The sequence below is a fragment of the Drosophila mauritiana genome, chromosome 3R (assembly GCF_004382145.1).
Source record: "Drosophila mauritiana strain mau12 chromosome 3R, ASM438214v1, whole genome shotgun sequence".
Taxonomy (NCBI): Eukaryota; Metazoa; Arthropoda; class Insecta; order Diptera; family Drosophilidae; genus Drosophila; species Drosophila mauritiana.
In genome coordinates this window covers 22,262,137-22,285,585 of record NC_046670.1, presented here as the reverse complement: position 1 = coordinate 22,285,585, position 23,449 = coordinate 22,262,137, and the positions used below count along the sequence as shown (strand labels likewise).

General features: G+C 44.7%; 7 protein-coding genes across 10 annotated transcripts in view; 5 read left to right on the top strand and 2 right to left on the bottom strand.

Moving 5' to 3' along the window:
- The window catches only part of LOC117145707 (furin-like protease 1), a 129,151-nt gene extending 125,898 nt beyond the window's left edge, over nucleotides 1-3,253 (top strand). For 2 of the 3 annotated variants that reach the window (XM_033311452.1, XM_033311451.1), the window contains one exon: nucleotides 2,333-3,250. In XM_033311452.1, the coding sequence (XP_033167343.1) occupies nucleotides 2,333-3,069 (737 nt within the window). In that variant the 3' untranslated portion in view covers nucleotides 3,070-3,250. Of the gene's footprint in view, nucleotides 1-2,332 lie in introns of all 3 variants that reach the window. The other variant, XM_033311453.1, reaches the window with a different exon arrangement.
- A 549-nt stretch (nucleotides 3,254-3,802) lies between these two features.
- Nucleotides 3,803-5,955, top strand: LOC117142848 (myogenesis-regulating glycosidase). Its single transcript, XM_033307082.1, has 2 exons — nucleotides 3,803-5,605; nucleotides 5,663-5,955. The coding sequence occupies exons 1-2, from the start codon at nucleotides 3,832-3,834 to the stop codon at nucleotides 5,860-5,862; spliced, it is 1,974 nt and encodes a 657-aa protein (XP_033162973.1). The 5' UTR covers nucleotides 3,803-3,831; the 3' UTR covers nucleotides 5,863-5,955.
- Nucleotides 5,894-10,740, bottom strand: LOC117142846 (kinesin-like protein KIF15). Its single transcript, XM_033307079.1, has 6 exons — nucleotides 10,419-10,740; nucleotides 9,916-10,361; nucleotides 9,792-9,863; nucleotides 9,379-9,727; nucleotides 6,230-9,320; nucleotides 5,894-6,166 (listed from the first exon to the last, which is right to left on the bottom strand). The coding sequence occupies exons 1-6, from the start codon at nucleotides 10,555-10,557 to the stop codon at nucleotides 5,998-6,000; spliced, it is 4,266 nt and encodes a 1,421-aa protein (XP_033162970.1). The 5' UTR covers nucleotides 10,558-10,740; the 3' UTR covers nucleotides 5,894-5,997.
- Nucleotides 10,741-10,885: 145 nt separating this feature from the next.
- On the bottom strand, nucleotides 10,886-15,687 carry LOC117142847 (zinc finger protein Xfin). Its single transcript, XM_033307080.1, has 5 exons — nucleotides 15,443-15,687; nucleotides 15,055-15,368; nucleotides 14,920-15,000; nucleotides 13,350-14,868; nucleotides 10,886-13,297 (listed from the first exon to the last, which is right to left on the bottom strand). The coding sequence occupies exons 1-5, from the start codon at nucleotides 15,569-15,571 to the stop codon at nucleotides 11,060-11,062; spliced, it is 4,281 nt and encodes a 1,426-aa protein (XP_033162971.1). The 5' UTR covers nucleotides 15,572-15,687; the 3' UTR covers nucleotides 10,886-11,059.
- A 65-nt stretch (nucleotides 15,688-15,752) lies between these two features.
- Nucleotides 15,753-19,397, top strand: LOC117144674 (zinc finger protein 420). The gene is made up of 6 exons (XM_033309995.1): nucleotides 15,753-15,943; nucleotides 16,017-16,519; nucleotides 16,575-16,829; nucleotides 17,003-17,840; nucleotides 18,028-18,576; nucleotides 18,642-19,397. The coding sequence occupies exons 1-6, from the start codon at nucleotides 15,824-15,826 to the stop codon at nucleotides 19,173-19,175; spliced, it is 2,799 nt and encodes a 932-aa protein (XP_033165886.1). The 5' UTR covers nucleotides 15,753-15,823; the 3' UTR covers nucleotides 19,176-19,397.
- A 247-nt stretch (nucleotides 19,398-19,644) lies between these two features.
- LOC117145499 lies at nucleotides 19,645-21,336 on the top strand. 2 transcript variants are annotated; one of them, XM_033311179.1, is made up of 5 exons: nucleotides 19,645-19,882; nucleotides 19,935-20,431; nucleotides 20,482-20,656; nucleotides 20,718-20,909; nucleotides 20,977-21,336. In XM_033311179.1, the coding sequence occupies exons 1-5, from the start codon at nucleotides 19,708-19,710 to the stop codon at nucleotides 21,165-21,167; spliced, it is 1,230 nt and encodes a 409-aa protein (XP_033167070.1). In that variant the 5' UTR covers nucleotides 19,645-19,707; the 3' UTR covers nucleotides 21,168-21,336. The 2 variants fall into 2 exon arrangements, with proteins under 2 accessions (XP_033167070.1, XP_033167071.1); XM_033311180.1 differs by having other exon boundaries at nucleotides 19,798-19,882; nucleotides 19,942-20,431.
- Nucleotides 21,337-21,555: 219 nt separating this feature from the next.
- LOC117145465 lies at nucleotides 21,556-23,207 on the top strand. Its single transcript, XM_033311136.1, has 4 exons — nucleotides 21,556-21,808; nucleotides 21,867-22,360; nucleotides 22,440-22,806; nucleotides 22,867-23,207. The coding sequence occupies exons 1-4, from the start codon at nucleotides 21,634-21,636 to the stop codon at nucleotides 23,061-23,063; spliced, it is 1,233 nt and encodes a 410-aa protein (XP_033167027.1). The 5' UTR covers nucleotides 21,556-21,633; the 3' UTR covers nucleotides 23,064-23,207.
- The last annotated feature ends 242 nt before the right edge of the window (nucleotides 23,208-23,449 follow it).

Below are 23,449 nucleotides of genomic sequence, written 5' to 3'. Positions count from 1 at the left end.
GCAACCACTAAACAATTAAATCGTATTTACATTAAACAATTTATAAAAAGTTCCTGCAGTTTTCAACAAAGTTTCAACATAAATCTAAAGCGTGAAACACACATAATTATTGCAAATTAACACTGAATTGCCGGTTTATTTTGTCCACAATGCAAAGAAACACATACAAAACATATCTTTGTTAAAAAAATTGTTGCTTACTTAAATCATTATTATTAAACACAAATCAAAAGCAAATTGAGTGCAATAATTATTATTAAATCTTTAAATCTGCATTAAGCAGCAGCTAAAACTTAAAAGGGTTTTCGTTTCTTATCAAACCGACAAACAAAAACATATCGTTTTATATTTGTTTGATTTCGGAACTAAGTACAAACTATTAGTTTACTTAACAAATTCTATACAAAATTACTTATCTCCTTTGTGATTTATATTTCTATTTTATTGGTTTTGACTTAGAGAAATGATCCGATATCTATGCATTTTCGTTGTATGAATAATCATATCGTAACTGCACAATAAACAATACAAATATAAATGTTAATTTAATAAACAAGTTAATAGCGATGTAACGAACAAGAGGTGGAGTATCTTTTTGTTGTTGTTGTAATTACCAAACACACACACACACCCACATACACTTAGCCAGAGCATAAGATATAAACAAACTAAAGCTAACATTTCTCTATCTGCATTGACAAGCAATCGAAAATAGTTGAATTAACCCCCAATTCCTCAGTATACACGAATAATATGCTATACGCACTAGCAGCGAACCGAAATGCCGAAAATATTAACCAAGCCAATATACACAACACAAAAACTTACAAGTATTTGCCGAAAACTTCGGCAAGTGCCCACATAAATTATGTTGAACAAATTTCCAAGTGAGTTTGGTTAGGAACACAACAAAATTCTGCTCCGTTTCCAAGTATTCTGTTGTTCTTAAACGCACACGCAGTTTTGGTACTTATTTAACTTCGAGAGCCAGAATACACAGGAAACTAAACTCTGAAGCATATTTACTCTAACAACTAATTAGAGAGAAAGCCAAATTAATATGTAAGCTTATACTAAACAACAAAAATTTGAAAAGATAAAAACGAACAAAAACTAAAAAAAAAAACGAAAAAAAAAGTAAACAAAAACTGGTACTAGGGCATGGGGTAGAAACTAGAATTAAAACGTATTAACTTTAAAGCCACGAAATTGTAAAATAACATTGGAACAAAAACAGTAAATTAATGCTTGCAATTAGTGAGAGGAAGCGAAATAAAATTAAACTTTTTTAAATGTAAAGAAAGCGAAACTGAAATTAAACACTTAAATTTAGTGACACAACCTCGTAGGGATGGTGGAAATTGAGAATGACGCAATTCGAAGCTCAATACAATTTTTTATGTATGTTTGTGTATATATCTATCTATATAATATCTATATGAGTAATAAATAAATGCATTGACAACGTAAAAACCAAAACTCCTTGAAGCCAATTTATTTCCAACAAAAAACTCAAAGCCGCAAGCGAAACATGCTCAAAAAATTAATTATACATATATGATGAAAGGAGCGCTCACAATTTACCATTGAGGTTTTCAGATTGCAGACAAGGTGAGTGTGGCTTCATCCTAAGTATTGTTTTGTTCTACTTTTTGGTTTAAACGGACAGTTTAACTACTCCCCACTGCTGTGTGACATTAACCACTTTCTAATTCGTTTAATTCGTTACGTTGCCTTTTTAACACAATAGAAACCTACATTTTCATGCCCATAATTGGTGTTTTTTCCTGGTGGAGGTAAAGCAAATATGCCTACACTTGCCATCTTCAATCGCACACTGGCTTCTATGATTTTTCCTATTTATTTTTTGAGCATGTTTTTCCTGCTGAGCTTGCTTTAAACAAAACCCTCACATTTTTGGTTGCAAACGGTTGTGTTTCAGTTAAGAGTTTGTTTGAAAAATATAAAAAATATATAATACAAAACTAATGAATGTGAACCTGACATAAACCAATATAATTCATATTAAAACACTACAGTATTAGTAGTAATAGTTTGCAGTAGCGGATTTAAAAATAGCCAATAATTATAAAACAGATTACCCATTTAATCGCTTGTGTGTTTTCATTGCGTTTTATTCCAATCTCAACACGCACAAACATTGCTCAATTTTATTTCGTTTGAGTTTCTCACTAAGCTTTTGTAACAACTTTCTAACCAACTATTTTCCAAACTTTCCTTTTCGCAAAATCTGTCGCTGAGGTAAATCGCTTCCTTGCCACTTTGGATTATAAGTAAATATTTAACTTCAACCTTCTCTAAATTTCCACAGAGTGCAATGACTCCGCCTATATGTTCGAGGACCAGTGCTACGATATCTGCCCGGTGCACACATATCCATTGGACAAGTTTAAAGCGGAGGAGGATGAGCAGGATGACGAGGTGACGAGGGGTCCTGTTAATCCCTACAGCAGCTCCCCCACGGATCATTCCTCGTTGATGTCCAACAGCTTGGATGACAAGCAGGATCCTCTGCAGGCGGAGGATCGACGTCGTCGTACTCCACTCACCCAGCTGGTGGAGGTGCCTTCTCGGGTCTGTGCCGCCTGCGATCGGAGCTGCTTGGAGTGCTACGGTGCCCTGGCCTCCCAGTGCAGCACCTGCTCCCCGGGCAGCCAGCTGCGTAAGATCCTGAACGAGACCTTCTGCTATGCCTATGTGGTGCGTAGCACGGGAATGGCCAGTGTGGTGGACATATCAAAAATGGACGATAGGGATACCCAGCAATATATGACTGGCACAACTGTGCTCCTTCTGGTTTCGGTGATTTTCACCCTGATGGGCGTAGCAGTGGCCGGTGGCATCGTGTATCACCGAAGGGCAATGGCTCGATCCAACGAACTCTACTCCCGAGTTTCCCTAATCCCCGGTGACGAAAGTGACTCTGGCGAGGACGAACTGTTCACGGCCCACTTTCCAGCGAGAAAGAGTGGTGTTAATATATATCACGACGAAGAGCCAAGCAAAAAGATCTTTGGGGAAGAAGAGATCAGCCACTTGGAACCCTAAATAATCAAAACAAGTTATTAGTTAGGTCATGTATTTAGCCATCCTCATAACCACCAGACAAACGCATTTTTGGTCTATATTTTGTTACATTCGACGGCATTACAGCTCCTTTATTTCAAGCCAAAATAGATTAAAGTATTAAAAGTAAAAGAAAAAAAATTCAAAACTAATTAGTTGTAATATTTATGCCTTAATAAAATGATTTTAACTTAGCTAAAAATGTTTAATCACTTAATGAAATACAGGTGAGTCACTATAATATGATCACGCCTTCATTATTTAACGACTACTGCTCGAAACTTCTTGAAGAGGTATAGTTCAATGATTTAGCGATATAACACTTCAGGAAATGCTCAAAATGTTCATGTAATGATAAGAAACTGTTGCATTTGATATCAGGATTTTTCAGATTGCTTCTGAAGTCGTCCTTGACTTTTAGAAGTCACTTGTTGAGATAGGCTTATATAGTTTTTATTGATGACTGTGTATGTAGGTGAACTGCAATCTCAGCGGTGACAACAATCAATTAGCTAATGGAAAATAAAGGAATTCAGGTGGGACCCCGCTTATCAGACAGGTTATCACGGAGCTGTCTGAAGTGTTCTCCCCAGGTGAGAATTGTGTTGACATCGCTCAAGAGTTTTATTTGTATAATACGCTGACCGAAGCCCCAACGAAGTTCCATCGATTTTCTTATCGCGACTATATTAGGTAGATCAGCCAGTGCATGACCGGCAGTCGTGTTTTGAGAAAGGCACGAAAATGAGGTTTATTTTACTATCCCTGCTGCTGGCATCCTGCTGCCTCTGGGAGGCGGTTCACACTTGTGCCAGCATCGAGCAGCGCTACAAGTTCCCCAACAGCAATGTCTACGTGCGACTTAGGAGAGGTGATAAGTTGCAGTATGAGCTGATGAAGGGCGAGAAGTCCCTGCAGACGGTGACCTTCGACAACTTTGACAGCAGCGCCAATCTGGTGGAGACTAGCAGTGGAAGCTACCAGCTCACCGATGGCCAATCCACCGTGGAGTTCACCCTGGTCAGAAGCGGAGTGGTTGCGGGCACTGGCAGCGAGATAACCCATGTGAAAGTATCCCGAGATCAGGTGCTGCAAGGCAGCCAACCTAGGGATTGTTTCCCCTTGAAGACCGGATCGACGCACTGGTTCAGTGGTCCGGAGAAGAAGCAACATTACTGGCCTGTGGAGCGACAGAGGCATAGTAACTATTCTTACCTGCCAAAGGAGCTGGACAACTTTGGTGTGGGTGAGCGATATTGGTTGAACGGCGACGGAGTCTTTTTGTATGTGGAGAGCAACACTCCGCTGTTTATTGATCAGAATAGTGCTGCCTATCCTGACCAGCTGTGTCTGAGTGCCATCAGTGCTCTGCCCTATGATCCCCGAGTGACCTCCGCCAAATTCGTTTACCACGTAGCTGTGGGCAAGGATGCCAAGGCAGCCCACAGGTATGCCGTTAAAACGTTCCTCGGCCAACCCACAGGCTATCCCGATGAGCGAATGGTCATGCATCCTGTGTGGTCCACTTGGGCTCTCTACAAGGCCGAGGTATCCGACGATGTGGTTCGTGACTTCGCCAAGCAGATCCTGGATAATGGGTTCAACAACAGCCAGCTGGAAATCGACGACGATTGGGAGGATTGCTATGGAGCCATGACCTTCAGGAAGAACAAGTTCCCCGATAGCAAGACCCTGACTGATGACCTCAAGGCCTTGGGTTTCCGTGTGACCCTGTGGATTCATCCATTCATTAACAACAATTGCACAGCCATTTACGATGAAGCTAAGTCTAAGGGTTACCTCGTTCTCGATCACGAGGGAAGCTCCGACACGCAATGGTGGAACAGCAAGCCTAAGGATGCAGCCATTCTGGACTTTACCAAAACTGAGGTTCAGGAGTGGTTCAGCAAGCGTTTGAAGCGTCTGCAGGATGAGGATGGCATTGATAGCTTCAAGTTTGATGCCGGAGAGACCAGTTGGCTACCCAGTGATCCAGTGCTCCAAGCCAGCAATTCCATGGTGACTCCACTGCAGGCGGTGGGAGACTACGTGCGTACTGTAGCGGCATTCGGAGACATGGTAGAGGTTCGATCAGCCCAGAACACTCAAGATCAGCCAATCTTCGTGCGTATCGTGGACAAGGACTCCGAATGGGGATGGAACAACGGACTGCTCACACTGATCTCTTCGATGCTGCAAATGAACCTCAACGGTTATCCTTTCGTCCTTCCCGATATGATTGGTGGTAATGGCTACTACGAAAAGCCACCAACCAAGGAGCTTTTCCTCCGTTGGCTGCAGGCCAACGTCTTTATGCCCGCCCTGCAGTTCTCCTTCGTTCCGTGGAACTTTGACGACGAGGCCATCGCGATCAGCAAGAACTTCACCGCCCTCCACGCCACCTACACGCCTTACATCATGAAGCTCTTTAAGCGGGCTGTGGATTCTGGTGAACCTGTGAATGTTCCCCTCTGGTGGATCGCCCCCACTGATGAGGTGGCGCAGTCTATCTATGATGGTAATCCTTTCACTTAACGTGAAGTTTTAGCTGCTATAACTTGTTTGTACCTCGCAGAGTTCCTTTTGGGCGAAGACATCATCGCTGCTCCCGTTGTGGTCGAGGGCGCCACCAAGCGAGACATTTACCTGCCGGAGGGCGAGTGGAAGGATGGCAACAGCGACCAGGTGTACACTGGACCCACCTGGGTGATGGACTACGCCGCTCCCTTGGACACCCTTCCCTACTTTTTGCGCGTGGGATTCACGCTGGAGTAGAGCGGAAACCAGTTTTTATTTCTAAACCTTCTAGCGTGTATATTTAAAAAACATAAAACGAACAAACTTAATAAAGTTAAATAATTAAAACAATGTTGACACAGATAATTTGGTAAAATCGAATGGATCGTATCTTCAAATCTTATGAGCCGCCATTTGCTTTCTGTTTGGAGGCGCAAAGTCACCCGATCCGGACAGCGAGTTGAGGGTATATCTTGGAGACATGCCATTCTGGCGAAACTGTCCGTACTCCCGCTCGAATTCCACAGCATCCTTGGTCAGGATCTTTCGCAGGTCAATGGGTCTGCAAACGAAATGGACTTACGTAAGTTAAATTAAAGGTTGTAGTAAAAAAGCAGAAACTTACTTGTTATGCTCCCTTTCCAAGCTCCTTTCGTACATGGCCAGTTTGAGGGCGTGCACCCGTTTGGCCGATCTGCGCCAACGCTTCCTAAAGTGTTCCTTTTCGCGGGCCAGATTATTATACCGGTAATGTTGCGATCTTAGTTCCTCGAGTACTTCCTTGAGGTCTCCTTCGTCGGAGCCCTGTGCCTTGAGATCCCCAATCTGTTGTTCCATGGCCGCGATGCGCACCTTCAGTTCCGTTTTTTCGCTGTACAGCTGAAGGTTCTCCTGACGCAACTCTCTACTCCGATTCTCGAAAAGCTTAACCTGCTCCTCCATTTCCGATTTCAGCAGGGCTATGTGCTCTTCGAGTTCTGTAAACTTCGCCTCATAGTCAACTTCAGATACATTAGGTTTTTTGCTTTTAAAGGTCTCATCCAGATTCGTCTCCTCCTTGTGCAGATGATGTAATCTGGCCTCTTGGCTTTCCATCTGCTCCAACTGTTTGATGTAATGCATCTCTTTGCGTGCCAGCTCCTGCTCAAAGAGGTCTATTTGCTGCCTCCGCCAGGACTTGATTTTCTGTCCTATTGAGTCAATAGTACTTGAAGGCTGTTCCATGGTAAAATCCTCCTCAGAGGTTCTTAACTTTCGGGATTCGCCTTTTTTCGTTTTCGGATATTCCTCAACTGTTGGATTATCACACGCAGGCTTGGCCTTTTTTTTAATAATTTTTTTAGCCTGAATAGAAACAACTTCATCGGCTGGTCTTCTAATATCGGTGTCTTCGTTGTTTTCCAGAACAACCGATGATTTCTTCCTGATTATTTTCTTTTTGACGGGCTTTACTGCTTCCGCTTCTAAAGTTTCGTAGTCTTGAGGGACAGTATCATTCGTAACCAAAGTCTTCTTAAGCTTCTTCTTTTTCAAGACTTGAACATTCGTCTGTACATCAGGATCTATTAACTCTTTGCATTTTACATTACCCTCCGTCTTGGAGATACTTTTTTGGGAACTGGTGTACTCAACGTGGATCAACTGCTGGTCTCCTGACGTAGCCCTCTTCTTTTTTTTTACACGATCTACTTGAGGCTGATCCGCTATAGGATTTGCATTATCGATCCCTCGAGATTCCGACTGCGAAGAAGGTTCCTCGAAGGGTGTAAGCTCCGCCTGGTATACCTGATCATCGTGTATCGGTTTTTTTTTATTTTTTCTAACACAATCTGTCTTAGAACGAGCAGATCTTAGATTACCCTTAGACATACTAATATATTCTTCGGACCTGACTTCAACCAAAAGATCGTCCTTTGATAAAGAGCTCATTTTTTTCTTTTCACGATCTCGTTTGGGATTGACAAGAGTGACCCGCTGTTCTGTTTCTGTGTAAACAATTTCAGCAGGTCTTAAATTGCCTTCCGACAGAGAGATATACTCTTCAGAGCTCGCCAAATCGTTCAGGTTTATCGGATTTTCACCTATCATTGTCATAGGATCCCTTTCAGGCTGACGGAAAGTGACTTCCTCCTCAAAGGAGGTTTCATGATCGATTCTTTTGCCCTTATCCTCTTCGGGTTTTTTAACTTTCCTTTTTGGTTTGCAAGCTTTTGCCTGACCGAGCGCCACCTGATCCTCGTAGAGGACCTTGTCGAGCTCAGCGGGGCAAGTCTCCTGAAGAAACTTTTCCGTTTCAACCAAGGCTTGAGTCTGCACTTTATTAACCTCCACCCATCGGGCCCGAAGGTTTAGATCGCCTTTAGAGGGGTTAGGTCTTCCTTTTTCCACAGTACTGGTGGATGAATCTTCAAAGTTATCCAATTCATCAGATATAACTATTTTTGATTTAGATTTCCGTTTCTTTTGGATACTAAATAAACTTATGTCTGTCTCTAAATCAGTGTCCATGGGCTCTGGTGGTTTCAAAGTTTTGGAAGCTCTTGGTTTTTTGCCTAACTTTTCCTTGGAGGAACTCTGTTTTTCAGGAAGAGCATGATCGTATCTTAAGTCCTTTTTATTCTCTTCGTGGCTGTCCTTCTGTAAGCCTCTTATTTCCGATTGATTAGTTAAAATAGGCAGATGTTCCTGGATTCGTGGCACATTATTTAGTTCACTTTGGTGAACCGGCTTAGATTTTCTTGAAGATTTTGGTGAGACCTCATTAATTGTTTCTAGATGGTTTTTTTCCCCTTGCAATTCCAGGTCTGCCTTTTTGTGTTTTCTTACTTTGAGCTCCGTTCGCACTAAGGTCTCGCTTTGACCTGCTTTTATCCTTTCCAACTCAATTATCTTCTCTAGTCTTTTTTCCTCCAGCTCGAACAAGTCTAAAGAAGTGAGTTCATCAACATTCTCGAGATTCTCCACAGAGTTTCTGGTATTTCTTGAAGATGTAGTTGTTAAATGATTGTTTAAGGATTCCCTGATTGATTTCTTTGATTCCTCGATTGAATTCGGTGACTTTCTTTGTGGAGATGTATTGTGTTTTGACTTTTTGGCATTAGATTTCATTTCGATTTCTTCTGTTTCTGAATCATCCAATTGTTTCATTGCATTAGATTTAATTTCAGCTGTCTCTTCAATTTCAGTCAAATTCAAACTCGAACGAACTACCGAGGCGCAAAACGTCTCTCCCAAATACTGCTCATCCTCGCTATCCAAGTTAACCTCTTCACTGTTCAGCCGTGTGAATTTCTTCCTCCTGTTCTGAGACTGTCGCAAATGCGACGGTCCATCCGAGTCGTGGGCTTCTTCGGGAGGTAAAGATCGATAGGATCCATCCGAGGCTGACAACTCAGCACCTACATTCAGACTTTCCAAGGATGCGTTATTTTGTGAGTGCAAGGTCACTTCGGGGTCCTTGCGACCCTTTGGCTCATCTCGAATGACGCCGCTGGCAATCGAAGGTGTTCGTTCGGGCTCCTCCTGCTCCTGCCGTGAAAATATCGTCTTCAGATCCACACTAAAAGTGTACTCCATTAGTGGCGGCTTGGGTTCCCTACCGCTGTCCGTCCGGCCAAATCGGTTAAAGGAGAAGGAGCCGTTGGCGGTGTACTTTCGGTTGTCGGAGAAGAAGTCATCCGTAGGTAGTAGATTAGTGAAGTCCATGCGGTAATGCGCTATAAAGTAAATTTCATAATGTATTGTATTAAAAATCTGTAAAAAGGCCAACCTCACCTATAGCCGTTCCATTCATGTACATGTTAATGGGCAGATAGAAGATGCGCTGAAAATAGAGCCTCATGCTGCGCAAGGATGTCTTGAAACGCAGTCCAAGGACATCGTTGAGAGTGTAGGTGTCGGATTCGTTTAACTTTAACTCGATGTTGGTTACATTGCCCACGAAGTCGAACACCAGGATCACGGAGCTAGGTGGTTTGCCCTGGTTAAGCGACTTCACCAGCCCGGTCACGTTCCTCAGCTCCTTCAGCTGCAGCACCACCTCGATAATGTCACAGTCGACCAGCGGATCATTGCCCACCTGCAGCAGGCCCAGTTGCACCAACGATTGTACATAGACGTTGGCCTGGCATAATCAGAAAAATACGATTAGTTGTGTGGCACTGATATTCCCAAATCCACCTTCTTACCTGCGACTGGAGCATGCTGGCAGTTATCGAGTGTCCGGGCGACTGCATCGGTGGTGTGGGTGGTGCTTTGACCTAATGCAATATACATTAATATACGCTATGCACCACTTTCTCAGCCACTTACTTCGGTAAACTGCATGAAGTTTTCAAAGTCCTTGGTGTGGAGGATGGACTTCTTGATAATGGTAAGCATGAGCAGCACCTCTGGCTTGTGGGAGCGGAACTCACTGCTGGTGCAGATGAGCTTGTGCCAGAACTTCTTCAAGTGCGGACTATTGTGGCTGCCCACCGTGCCGAGCACTGGCAGTCCTCGGACAGGCAGGAGCAGCGTACCAATGGTCTTTCGTTCCGCTCCGCCGCCACGACAGGCATAAAAGGTCATTTTGACGGGACGGTGATCGGTTTTGAGCCGCTTAATCCCAGCCAGGTCACACTCCCAGATGCAGTTGCTGTTAAAGATGATGGTCTCCTCCGACTGGGTGCCCTCCACTTCAAAGTCCACACTGTTCAGAGCGGCGTTCATCACTATCTGCTGACGATCAGTGGCATCGCGTCCAATGAAGTTTATCGCTGGACAGAGAGTAAGCTATTAGCTTTAGGAATGCCAGGTACAATATAATAACCCACCCTCGACCACGTGGAGCAGCACGCAATAGACCTGGTCGGAATCCTTGGAGCTGACACTTCCGTTTCGGCCCCCGCTGCGGCCACCGCTTCGGCCACCGCTGGCTGTCATCGAACGAGGTGCCTTAAATGGCTTGACCATCTTTGTGTATGGGTATCAAATGTTGATTTGGAGAGTGTTAAACTTTCAAAGCAAAATTTTAACGTGGATCCTCGTAAGCTAGTGCATCGAGTTCCGCTGCGATCCTCCTGTTCCGTAGTTACCTCTGCTTTTATATAGTTTTGTATGTGACTGCTTACCCACTCTGAACGGAGAGGCAAAAGCCACTTCGATTGGTATCCAAGGTTACGCCTGGCGATTACTATCGAGTGTGTGGAAAGCAGGTGGAACTGGCGCACTCAAAACAACCCCCGAGGAGTTTAAACGATCGGGGTGGCTAGAGGGATCATTAATTTTTGATCATTTTATCAATTATCGTTTATTTGTAACCCTTGTAATTTTATTTTTATCTTTACATTAACGAAATAAATGTATATGGTTAAAAACCCAATGAAAAGTATAATGTATATATTAATACCGTGCTGTCTTATTTTACCGCTGACGATAACCGAACTTAACAAAATAGGTAGTTCTGTTGCCTGTTTCATAGGGTAAACTGCTCTAGAACCGTGCGCCTTGTTGGCTCAACCGATTCCTGTCCCTCCTCGTAATGGCTCTGCTGCATGCGATGGTTCTTTAAAGCAGTGCCCTGGATAAAGCGCTCTCCACAGACGCCACATTGGTATGGACGCTCGCCAGTGTGCCGCCGGATGTGCAGGGTTAGGTCGTTGGATTGCGTGAAGCTCTTCTCACAGTAGGTGCACTTGTAGGGCCGCTCCCCGCTGTGGATTCTCATGTGCTGCTGCAGTTTATACGAGCGGGCGAATCCCTTCTGGCACACTGTGCATACATGTGGACGTTCGCCGGTGTGCGTACGTCGGTGGCACTGGAGATCAGAGGATCGTGGGAAGGCCATAGTGCAGTACTCGCACTTGAAGGGCTTCTCACCGGTATGACGACGCATGTGGATGATTAAGTTGGAGGAAGAACTGACCGCCTTGCCGCAGAAAGCACACAGGAACCGCTTTGGTTCCTTAGGTGATATGGGTCTATTCGGAGTCTTCGCTGTATTCGGTTTGCAGTCGGGCCCATGGAACTTTTTTAAGTGAGCCGTCAGCCGATCTTTCCGGTTGTATTTCCTTGTACAAAGTCCACACTGAAAGACCTGGCCTTCAGCTTTTGGCTCGTCACCTGACGCTTCTTTTGACTCATCCAGCTCCTGATCTTCTGTTTTTACATGTTGCAAATCCATGTGTAGCAAAAGGTTTGATTCCCACATAAACTTGTATCCGCAGCGTGTGCATTTGAACTGCTTTTCCCGGTTTTCGCACTGAGTTCTTTTGTGGTGCGATATAATTTCCGGGCAGACGCTCTTGAAAATGCAACTATCACAGCCGTCGGAGATCTTCTCCATCCGGTGCATAGCCTGCTGGTGCTGATATAGCTCGAATTTCCGTAAACATCTTAGTTGGCACATATTGCACGTATAAGAGGAAGGCGCTCCTGGTGGTTTGATGTGTGTCCTAGAGTCTTCATCATCAGTCTCAGAATCATACAAATCCATCTCGAAACCCATTTGGTTAGTAATTGAGTAGTTTTGAAGTGAGGAGTAGTCGTGGTGACTACCGGCGGGCATAGTTTCCAGATGAAGTCGCAAAGCGGCGATAGTGGGAAAGCTTACGTTGCACACTCGGCATTCCACCTTTTTTCGGCCTCCAGGATTCACATATGAGTCCAGTATGGCCTCAGCATAAGGCAACTGGCTAACACTTATCCCGTGACGAGCGATATGCTGTAAAAGATTGGCCCTACGATAAAAGCGGCGTGCGCACCAACGGCATCGGAAGATGTTTGATTCCTGACCGTGCATTAGTGTATGGCGCGTGAGATCCTTTTGCATCCTAAAACTGCGATTGCACTTTTCGCACTGCAGATCGCCGTCTGCTTTAGGCGAATCATCCTGTATTGAAAGTTCATCTACCATATGGAATACTTCCATATGGAGCTTCAGATTCTCCCGCCAGCGGAAACGAAGCGGACACTTTCGGCACTGAAAGAGTTTTTGCGGATTGTGGCAAAGGGTTCTGGAGTGGTGATCGAGCAAAGATTCATTGACAAATCTTGTCTGGCAGTTGGAACATACGAGGACTGCCTCCTCCGACTTGTGCTCCTCCAGTTGGTGGGCATACAGCTGATGCTTCCTCTTCACAACCGTCGTACAGAGGTTGCATGGATAGTTTAAAGATGACTGATTCTCCTCCTGCTCGGACTCAGTATCAGTTTCGCTGCTTTCTAGATTCAGCTCCAGGCCGGCCTCGTTTGTGATAGAAATAAAGCGGTCTAAGTCGAATTCCCTTTGCACATCAGCCATTATCATTTCGGCCAGTTCATCTTTTTCTAGGGTATTTTCCAGATCTGGGTAAAAAGCTTTTGAGGCACTCGGAATATCTCTGTCTTCGGTAAAATTCAGTTCGTATTGATGAGAACTCAAGTGAGACCTTAGATCACTGATCTTTGAGTGGCGTGAAAGGCAGATCATGCACTGAATCAGCTTGCAACCATGAGGACGACTTAGCCGGGCCAGAATCATTTCCTGGTTAACGTCAGGTACGACAGGCTGATTATTTATGTAGTCTGAATTTCCAGCGTGCACTTTAAGGTGGGACTTTAGGCCATCCTTGCGGTGGAACCTACGATGGCAATGGGGACAGTCGAACTGGGCAGCAGACTGAGGTTGATGCAGGCGTTTGTGCCGATTGAGATCCTTGTGCCAAATGAATACCTACAAAGTAAAGTGTCAGGATTATTATTGCTAATTAAAAAATATCGTTTACCTTTTCGCACTGGTCGCACTTCAACTTTGTGGGCTGTTCCTCTCCATCTTTCGTTTTGTTATGGTAAGTCTTCTGGTGTTTCTCATAGTTCGACTCCCATATGAACCGGATATTACATACTCGGCAGTGAAATCGGGAGTGTTTCTTTTCGCAACGGTGCCTACGATGTTGTTGAAGGAGGGCTTTGCTTACGAAGCCAGATCCACAGTACTCGCAGCGGCAGGGAAGCTCAGTCACCCCATCAGAATGTAAGCTTATTTGGTGCTGCATCAGGATCATCAGTGAATTCGAAGTTTCTCCACACAAAAGACAGACGTGCGATGTTTTAGATGTCTCCTCGTCGCTCAACTCTGTTTCAGATTCAAAAAGATCAAGCTCCTGCCCACTTTCGGTACTGGCGTTATAGTAGCGATCAAAGTCCTGAACCTCAAAATCCTCAGCTATACGAACAGCGAGATCTGAGATACTGCAATTCAATCCGTCAGGATAAAACGACCGAAAGAACAAAGAATTGTACTCCGGACTAATGCCATTTAAGTCATGTTGATGTGTGATTAAGTGAAGGCGAAGTTGCGATAAGCTAGATAGCGAGGTATCGCACAGACAGCACAATATTTGGTTGGCAATCGTTTTCTCCTCGCGGTGCGAGCACGCGTGTCTTTGGAGGTTTTCCGGCCACATAAACCTCCCGGAACATTTACGGCAGCGATATCTTCGGATTTTGCTCTGGCAATGCGTGTTTAAATGTTTGTTGTACATCGTTAGGCACAGGAAACCAACTTTACAGGAACTGCATCTCTCCCAAGGCAGCGTTGTAGCAGATTGGGAGTGATCCTCTAGGGTGTGTTTCATCAGGCGATGTTTGCGATTAAAAGACATATTGCACACGAAGCAATGATATTTAGACTCTTTGCTGTCACACTCTTCGTCGGAATCGCTGAGTCCCAGCTCGTATCCGTGGAAATTCACTACACAGGCATACTTCTCCAAATTGCCTTCTGCTATGTCAACGCAAATCTGTTGCTTAATATTGTCCAAGTCACATGGCAAGCCAGGAAAATGCTCCCTTACCACGTCACTATCCGTTCTCAAGTTGACTAAGGTTTCTGCATCTGCGTGACCCCATAGATGAGATCTAAGCTCCTCCATTCGCTGGCAGCTCAACCCGCATAGCTTGCACTCGATTCTTTTCAACCTGCCTGAGCTATAGAGGCGCTCAGCAAAACGCCACTCTTTCCCGAGCTGGAGAGCCTTCCATTTGGCCTCTCGCTTCTTGTGGCATCGGAGATGGAATATGTACTTGTCCTTGCGCAGAAATCCCTTGCCACAGGTATCGCACACGTATGAAGCGTTCTCGAAGTGGATCCTGGCGTGGCGCTGCATGTCGCGGTACCAGGAGAATGTTTTTTCGCAAACCTCACATGCGTGCCGGCCATCCGTGGTCATCGCCTGGCTTTTCGCTGGACCAGGTGGGCGTCCTCGACGGCGCTTCACCGGCGTTGGTTCAGATGGCTTACATCTAGGAAGGACAACAAAATTAGGGCTTAGAATGATATTATATTAGACTTACTCCTCGTTTTCGCTTTCAACTGGCTGCTTTACTTTTCGGGAGCTTCGACGTAGATGATACGACTTCTTTTCCACTTGATCTCTTTAAGGAAATTAATGTTATATTGAAAAGGCGTTAAGTTTGAAGTACACTTACTCATCACTTTCCGGACCAGAACAAAATTCCCGTTCGCTGCCACTCTCCGGTTGCCACTTGAGTTCCAAAGCCCTCGTTTCGGTGTCGTCCACTTCCACTTCGGACTTGTTGCCGCCATCATCGAGGTCTACTTCCGTTTTTATGTTCTGCTCTGCGGGAATATCTATGGGCATTTCGTCTAGACATTCCCTTAACCGAGCCAGCAGCTCTCCATTGACTTTTCTGGCCTGTTGCACAAAGGCGTAGGCACTTTCCATTCGTGTCCAGCACTCGGTGCATAGATGTTGCGGCAGGTTATCATCGGTGCTCTCCAGCTGGGTTTAAGGATCAGGATTTTTACAAGGTTAAGAAGGTATGTCCTAAGACCAAGTTGTGTTAACAAACTCACATCGATTTGCGTCAATTCCCGGAGCACCGCATAGTAGCTTTTGGAGGCGTCTCTGTCCAAGCATGTGGACAAGGGCAGCAATTGGCTGTTCTGCACCGCACAGGTGCGGCACATATCCGACGGAAGCATTTTTTCCGTGGTGAGCTCGCTTAGCTCATGATTTTCAACCAGGATGTTTATGAAAATCACTGAAAAACAAATTAAACTTATAAATGCAACAAGAGCCCTTTTGAGTGTGACCGTTGTTTGTGCGAACAGCTGTTTCACAATGCCATCCGCGTTTTTCAGCACTACTCACTCAGCTGTTTTTTTCAGTTGGCAAAACAGACACTTTTTGCTATTTAACTTGGTGCCAAAAAAGTTAAATAAATGCGTTAGGAGATGACCAGGACGTGCAGAGTATGTGGCTGCGACGACGGACGCTACTGGATTGAAACGCCCGTGGAGAAGTACGCGGAGAAGACCTTCGTCCAGCTGCTGGTCGAGATAACGCGAATCGAGGTGGGTGAATTGTCCTTTTGTCATTCAATTGGAGCCCTCATCTATATTAATTTACTTTAAATGATATTAAAAGGTGGTCATGGCGCAAGCTGAGAAGTTCCCACAGTGGCTGTGCAAAGCGTGTGCCGATAAGCTGGAGAGCACCTACGAATTTGTGCTGCAGGCACGTCAAACACACGAGCTGTGGCTGCAGAAAATCGGGGATTCTTTGAATGGGGATGACGAAATGGAGGGCACTAGGGCCTTGGAGTGCCTGCGTGAGACACCCATCCATCTGTTCGAAATAGAGGGCGTGACCATCAAGACGGAGGAACTGGCTTCAACGCAAAAGGCGCCCAAGGTAGATCCTTTAGTGCGCCCGCGCATTGTCAAACGGAGTATTGTACACTTTAGCGATTCAGATGAAGACCTGGATGATGTGCCGCTGCGCCAACGTAAGATAGCAGCCTCGGTCTGCGGCTCTGACAAGGCGAAGCAAAATGTTTGCGAGCTGTGCAACAAGGTCTTCAGATATGTCACCAATCTATATCGTCACAAGCAGAGGGACCACGGCATTCTGGGCAAGAACGGAGAAGAGTATGATACAACTTTATGCTAGCTAGATAGCCATCTAAAAGTTTTCTATTTTTAGTTATGAAGAAGACTATTACAAGTGCGATCTGTGCGATAAAACCTACAAGTACGTGATGGCGCTGGTTAAGCACAAACACAAAGAGCACGGATCCAGTCTCCTGCCCACCAAGTCCGGGCGAAAGATGCCCGGAAGGCCGCCAACTTTGCCCGAGGATGCCAATCCATACAGTCCAGCATCCACCTCTGAAACATCCACTCATCGAAGCAGAACCAACAACGACACCCTGGTACACAGCATCATCAAGACAGTGGAGTAAGATTAATGTCATTATTCATTATGCGGGTGCCAAAAATATCCAATCGATTGCATAGTGAAGTCCGAGACGGAAATCTTTTGTATCGCAAAATGTGTCCAAAAATTACCTTCTTCCCGCTTGATTGCTAGTCCATTTACTTAATTGGTATTTGTACTATTCTTTGTTGCAGACTCTCAGATGAGGATGGCCACAGTGGTGAAGATAGCTACTACAATTGCGATCAGTGTAGTAAATCCTATAAGTACATAGTCAGCTTGATCAAGCACAAGCACAAAGAGCACCTAGACAAGCAGTCGGATGACGAGGACGATCGGCCTCTGGCCTCCACATCCGCCTCGGCAAATGCACCAGCTGCGAAGCCGTCTAGGATCAACCGAAGAGTCGACGGGTTCGACTTTCATCGCAGCGAGCCTAATGGAGCCAAGGAAATCAAGTGCATGATATGCTTGCGACGGTTTACAAAACTGCGAGAGCTTAGGAATCATCTGCAGAACCATCCCACTGATTTCGACTTTGAGGCGCATGGGGAGCCTATCGAGCGCATTGCGGAAGGATTTTTCAAGACAGCCGTTGAGTCCACGGCAGAGGGCTTAAAGCGGCGAATCTTTAGAGATCTCAGAATGGGCGTCTATGGACGATACTACTCCATCACAAATCAAGCGCGTTATGAAATGACCCTAGATAGTTCGGATACGGACAGTGATGGCGATGGCGACGACGATGTCGTCATCCGACGAAGTTACTCCTGCGAACTGTGCGACTCTCCGGAGGCTAGGTGGCCGCGCAAGTACCTGCTACACCAGCACCATCAGAAGGAGCACACCTGGCTAGACGCCCCTCATGTCTGCCAGCGCTGCGACTCGCGGTTCCTCAATATCCAGCTTCTCGAGCACCACACCAGCCAGTTGTGCCAAAACACTTTGAAGCGCTTTATGTGCGACAAGTGCCCTCAGCGATTCTTTTGGCGTCGCAATCTGCGCGCACATCTTGTCGAGCACAAGAGCAAGGTGAGGACATCCCGATCTACTGTGATAAATTTAAATAATTAGATAATTTTAATTAATTTTAGTTTGTTCTTTATTATTAAATTTAAATTATAATGTTCCATCTAAAGCCTATGAGTTTATGACTTAATTTATCTGATTAAACGCTTTTGGAATTGTTTAAACCAAACTTTTTTTACTTTTCTTACAGCAAGAATCTTATCCATGTGACCAGTGCTCTCGTAGCTTTCAAGACAAGAGCGCCGTGACCAAACATAAGCTAATGATGCATCGGGATAGTAACATGCAGCTCCTTCCCTGCCGCTGGTGCACCCGTACCTTCTACCGTCCTGCCCTGCTGTACAAACACTTACAAAGACACGGATTCACTGGTCAGGACCTACCGCTGGCTGAAACCTTGCTAGCGGATGCCTCAAAGCCGGCGGGCCCCAAAAGCGTCCAGTGCAAGATTTGTGACATCCAGTTTGTCAGCGTGGCGGACCTACGAAGGCACATATCTATGCAGGGCCACAGCGATCAACCCTCGGCGTACATGATTAGCACAGCAACTGGCTTTGAGCTACTGCTGGATGACACAGACGACAGTGATGAGGAAACATCGGGCAGGACGTACTCTTGCGACCTTTGTGTTCTGAACTTTCGACGGCGACGAGAGATGAGTGAGCACCAGTACTCCCTCCACAGCTTTGACAAACTGCCACATAACTGCGAGCACTGCATTTTTAAGACGGTGGATAAGGTAATTTTCATATTAATTGCATTTCGGAGTAGGTGTTTAATTTGATTGCCTGAATCTCTTCTCAGAACATGCTGCATCAGCATCTGCGCACGCAGTGTATGAACACCGAAAAGAAGTTTGTCTGCATGCGTTGCGGCTACAAGTTCATGTGGGAGGAGAACTTGGCCCAGCACCTTGCCACCCAGCATTCCAAGCAACCCGCCGTTCCAGAACAGCAGCCACCGCTGAGGAGAAAGAGGCGCTTCCGCTACCAGTGCCCCCATTGCTGGCGTTCCTTTGTCGTTCAGCCCAGCCTGGATAAGCACATTCGGGACATGCATGTGGCCAAGAAAAATCCAGGAAAAAAGTATCTCTGCTCGCTGTGCGGCCTGGAGTCGCTGACCCCCAACAAGCTGAACATCCATATGCGGCGCCACATGGGCGAGAAGCCCTTCAAGTGTGATCTCTGCGACATGCGCTTCACGGTCCACTACGAGTTGAAGGTGCACCGCCGGAAGCACACTGGCGAGCGACCCTACCAATGCACCTTTTGCGCCAAAGACTTCGCACGACCAGACAAACTGAGGCGGCACGTCTTCATGCACAACGTCAAGTCGTAGAGTCATGATTTTGAGACTAACCTAATAAAGGGCCATTTGTAGATTGATTTTATTAATATATAATACTTTTAACTACGAATTTTCTATTCATCAGCCAAAAATTTTAATATAATGTAAATAGGTTTTGTTAATTCAACTAATCAAACACCTAAATGCCAAATTCTACATTTAATTGAGTTTGGTGCAGCCTACGCTGAAATTACTTTATAAAAGATTTATCAATAATTTAAAAATAAAAAAACCGTCCGAATAACAGTTTTTTACACTAACTTATAGAAATAATACAAATTAATAAAAAAAAACCTGTATGAGGTGTGAACCAAAAACCATCTTCTTAGCCAGATGATAAGAAATTCGAGTTCCAAATGCAATTCCCTCTCTTAAAAGTTCAGTATCTATTAAACAGAGTATGATGTCACGGAATTTAAGAGAACACAATATATCGAGCTTTTATTCAGCGACGTATTTTGTGGTCCAGTAACTACTTGGAAGGCAATAATATCGGACGTTAGCGCATCTAAACAAAGCTAAAATGACTGACCAACCAACTCCAAAGTGGGTGACCAAGGAGCTTTTCAGCAGCTTGTTGGAACAGAGTAACCCGAATTTCAAGGCGATCGTTAAATTTGTTCCAACATCGGCGATTAGCAAAGGGGAAAACTATTTGACGATCGTGCTGCGCATACAAATTGAAATGCAGCTGAAAGGTGAGCTAGAACGACAAAAATATCTGGTCAAATATTTAATGATAACATTCAGATAACAGCATAGAAGATGTCAGCTACATACTGAAGATTCCTTTGGTGCCGGAAGGTGAGAAGAACGACTTCCACGAGATGTTCGATGCCGAGTTGGACATGTACGATCACCTGATACCAGAATTGGAGGATCTCTATACGGAAAACACTTCCATCTCACCGAAATTCAAGCCTGTGCATCTGAAGTTTCCAGGAGAGCCGGTAAAAAGCGACTACATTCTGTTGGAGGATCTGCGGAAGAGGGGATATAGGAATGCCGACAGAACCCAGGGATTGGAGCAGTTTGAAGTGGAGGCGGTCCTCAAGAAGTTGGCCCAGTGGCATGCAGCTTCTGCAAAAAGAGTAGTCGAGCTGGGGGAATACGAGAAGGATATCCGGGAGAGTTACTTTACTACTGAGCACCAGAAATTACTCGATGAATTCAACATTAATTTTTGTATGCCCTTCCTGGAGTGTATGCAGCAATATAATCTGGAGCCAGGACAGCTCGTCCTCATAGTGAGACTATTTTATATTCATTTATATACATTGTAATAATTTTTATGCAGAGCGACTATACATCTCAACTGACGGATCTGAACATTGAGTTTGGTAAGAACGATCCTCTGGAGTTATGTGTGTTAAACCACGGAGATTTTTGGTGCAATAACTTTATGTTCAAGTATAAGAACGCCTCAGAGGTGGAGGACGTTTGCTTTGTTGACTTCCAGCTCCCAAAATATGGTAAGCTAAAAGAAAACTCCAAAAGATGTCATTTTACCATAATAATAATACCTATTACCAGGCACACCCGCCCAAGATCTACTGTGCATGTTGATGACCTCCCCTAAGTTTTCGATCAAGCTGGAAATGTTTGACTATTTCATAGAGTATTATCACCAGCAGCTAGTCGAACACCTCACCATGCTCAATTACAATCGGAATGCACCCACACTATCCCAGTTTCACGCCCACCTACACCGATATAGTCTCTGGGGTAAGATCGTTGTCAGAAGCTTCTTTCAGAGGAATTTTAAGCTGAAACCTCACCCACTTGTTTGTAGCTTTCATATGCGCCCAGCGAATGCTTCCCATAGTTCTGCTCCCACCCGATGTTGGTTCACATATAGGCAATATAATGGGTAACTCGGAGGAGGCGATAGCGTTCAAGCGGAAGATGTTCCTGTTGCCGGCTTACGTGGATCAGATAAAAGTCATATTGCCATGGCTCATTAACCGGGGTTACATAAGATAGACGGTGTATGCAATGATAAACAAGTTTCCAGAGAACGAATAGTGTAATAATAATATTGTATTCAATTAATACAAACAAATTGTTCACAAAATATCTCAAAATGCTAATCACTTTAAAGTGTTAGTATATAAGCTTATACGAGAGCTTTTTATTAATAAATGTGCATAGTTTTACAAATAATTATTTTCAATTTGTATGCAGGCTCAATTTGAAGAATTACAGTGAAATCGCTCGTCGTGAAATAAACAAAGGCAAGCGACGCTCTTTCAGCTGCCGAAATATTTAGAATGCTAGTAACGGAGCTTTTGAGAGAAGATCGAGAGAAATCGGCCGTGCACTACGAAATTAGAAAGCTCCACAGATATATAGAGTCTAATACTCGGTTTTCATCAGTCTACACAAGACCGTCATACTGGACGTATACGTGTTCTGTTCGATTTCAAAATAGTAATCCCGATTATCTACTATGGCGTCTGGCAAAATACCCGATTGGGTCACCGCTGAACTGTTTGAAGATGTTCTCAAATCGAGTGTGGACGGGTATTCGAAAGTGCGAAATTTTAAAGCGGAAATGGGATCTGCGGCAGGTGACAACTACGCCACCATTATGTTGCGAGTTAACATCGAAGTGGAGCTGCAGGGTGAGTTGGGACGTGGACTGGGTGGGAGCTCTGTTGACCTCGAATTCCTGCCTTCCAGATGGCACCACCAAAGAGGTGTCATACATGGTCAAGCTGCCACATCAGATGGAAATCTACAAGGAAATGATGAAGCACACCAACATCTTCGAAATCGAACGCACCATGTACAATCTGGTGGTTCCCGAGATGGAGGCTCTTTATAAGGCAGCCGGTGTGAAGGTCACGTTTGGAGCCCAGAGCTATGAGCTAAAGAATGCCCAGACCGAGTACATAGCTCTGGAGGACCTGTGCATCAAAGGATTTAAGAACGCCAATCGCCTCGAGGGTCTCGACCAAGCGCACACGGAGCGGGTTCTCCGGAAGTTGGCGCAGTGGCATGCTGCAACGGCCGTAAGGGTGGCCACCAAGGGGCAGTATCCGGAAATCGTGCTGAGGGGATTCTTCAAGGAGGAAAACAGGCCGATGATGAACGATATGATGAACGGCATGGGACAGGTTTTTGTCAAATGCTGTAGCACCTACGAAGGTAACGAGGCGTATATAGAACAAGTCGTAAGTTTTATACCGAAGTTTGTTATAAAAATGTATTTTTACTTTATTATATCAACTTTATTATATCATATCTCACTAGAAAGCTCTTAAGTCCGTGATGATAGACGAGTTATTTAAGATGTGCGTAGTCGATCCCACGGAGTTCAACGCCCTGAACCACGGCGATTCGTGGTCCAATAACATAATGTTCCAGTACGATGAGTCTGGCAAAATCAAGGAGGTGTATATGGTTGACTTTCAGGTCTCGAAGTACGGCACTGTTGCTCAGGACTTGCTCTACTTCCTGATTTCTTCCACAAGGCTGGAGGACAAGCTAAGCAAATTCGATTACTACATTAAGGTGTACCATGATAACCTGGTGGAGCATTTGAAAATCCTTAAATATTCCAAGCCATTGCCAAGCCTGCGAGATATCCATAAGTCTCTGTACAAATACGGAACTTTTGGTAAGAATAACTAAGAACAACTGTAGAATGTATTTAATACTTGTATCCATAATTCTTCAGCATACTCTGTGGCCACAGGTGTAATGGCAGCCGTTCTCGTAGATCCAACGGAGAACGCCAATTTTGAGAACTTTGTTGGCGATACCGCCGAGGGAGTGGACTTCCAGATGAAAATGTACAATAATCCCCGCTATCGGAAGCACATGCAGGCGATCCTGCCCTGGCTGCTCAATCGCGGTGCCCTGGACATAAATTAGGAAATTATTGATTCCATCATAGGACAACACACTCCGACTTAGGTTAAAAAAAAACACTTTATACAACTAACTGAGCTTGGTGCAGCCTACGCATAAAGTATTGTAAATGTATTAAAATAAGGAAATAAAAGTTTTTTAAAAACATTAAACTGCTTTTAAAATGTGTATTGAAGAGCTTATCTTAAAAGCAGTAATTGTTAACAGGCATACGTGATTACTGATATATTTCTGCGATAAGATCTATTTGTACCGAGCGGGAGCGGGAATTTGGTCAATCGTGGATACAGGGATCTTTTGTGATATGATTTTAGCTCTGCCTCTGAAAGATGTGTCACTGACTAGACCAGTTATACTGCTCATCGCCCCGGAACATTGTTATATTAGTG

What these genes read in the sequence shown, in the direction of transcription:
- LOC117142848 (XM_033307082.1), top strand. Translation starts at nt 3,832, where the DNA reads ATGAGGTTTATTTTACTATCCCTGCTGCTGGCATCCTGCTGCCTCTGG. An exon ending in GGCGCAGTCTATCTATGATG is followed by an intron (nt 5,606 to 5,662) that starts GTAATCCTTTCA and finishes TGTACCTCGCAG; the next exon opens with AGTTCCTTTTGGGCGAAGAC.
- LOC117142846 (XM_033307079.1), bottom strand. Translation starts at nt 10,557, where the DNA reads ATGGTCAAGCCATTTAAGGCACCTCGTTCGATGACAGCCAGCGGTGGC. An exon ending in CCAGCATGCTCCAGTCGCAG is followed by an intron (nt 9,728 to 9,791) that starts GTAAGAAGGTGG and finishes TGATTATGCCAG; the next exon opens with GCCAACGTCTATGTACAATC. An exon ending in TTGGAAAGGGAGCATAACAA is followed by an intron (nt 6,167 to 6,229) that starts GTAAGTTTCTGC and finishes TTTCGTTTGCAG; the next exon opens with ACCCATTGACCTGCGAAAGA.
- LOC117142847 (XM_033307080.1), bottom strand. Translation starts at nt 15,571, where the DNA reads ATGCTTCCGTCGGATATGTGCCGCACCTGTGCGGTGCAGAACAGCCAA. An exon ending in GTTGAAAGCGAAAACGAGGA is followed by an intron (nt 14,869 to 14,919) that starts GTAAGTCTAATA and finishes TGTCCTTCCTAG; the next exon opens with ATGTAAGCCATCTGAACCAA. An exon ending in AGTGCGACCAGTGCGAAAAG is followed by an intron (nt 13,298 to 13,349) that starts GTAAACGATATT and finishes TTTACTTTGTAG; the next exon opens with GTATTCATTTGGCACAAGGA.
- LOC117144674 (XM_033309995.1), top strand. Translation starts at nt 15,824, where the DNA reads ATGACCAGGACGTGCAGAGTATGTGGCTGCGACGACGGACGCTACTGG. An exon ending in CTGGGCAAGAACGGAGAAGA is followed by an intron (nt 16,520 to 16,574) that starts GTATGATACAAC and finishes TTCTATTTTTAG; the next exon opens with TTATGAAGAAGACTATTACA. An exon ending in TTTTTAAGACGGTGGATAAG is followed by an intron (nt 18,577 to 18,641) that starts GTAATTTTCATA and finishes ATCTCTTCTCAG; the next exon opens with AACATGCTGCATCAGCATCT.
- LOC117145499 (XM_033311179.1), top strand. Translation starts at nt 19,708, where the DNA reads ATGACTGACCAACCAACTCCAAAGTGGGTGACCAAGGAGCTTTTCAGC. An exon ending in CAGGACAGCTCGTCCTCATA is followed by an intron (nt 20,432 to 20,481) that starts GTGAGACTATTT and finishes ATTTTTATGCAG; the next exon opens with AGCGACTATACATCTCAACT. An exon ending in CTTCCAGCTCCCAAAATATG is followed by an intron (nt 20,657 to 20,717) that starts GTAAGCTAAAAG and finishes ACCTATTACCAG; the next exon opens with GCACACCCGCCCAAGATCTA.
- LOC117145465 (XM_033311136.1), top strand. Translation starts at nt 21,634, where the DNA reads ATGGCGTCTGGCAAAATACCCGATTGGGTCACCGCTGAACTGTTTGAA. An exon ending in CATCGAAGTGGAGCTGCAGG is followed by an intron (nt 21,809 to 21,866) that starts GTGAGTTGGGAC and finishes CCTGCCTTCCAG; the next exon opens with ATGGCACCACCAAAGAGGTG. An exon ending in AGGCGTATATAGAACAAGTC is followed by an intron (nt 22,361 to 22,439) that starts GTAAGTTTTATA and finishes ATATCTCACTAG; the next exon opens with AAAGCTCTTAAGTCCGTGAT.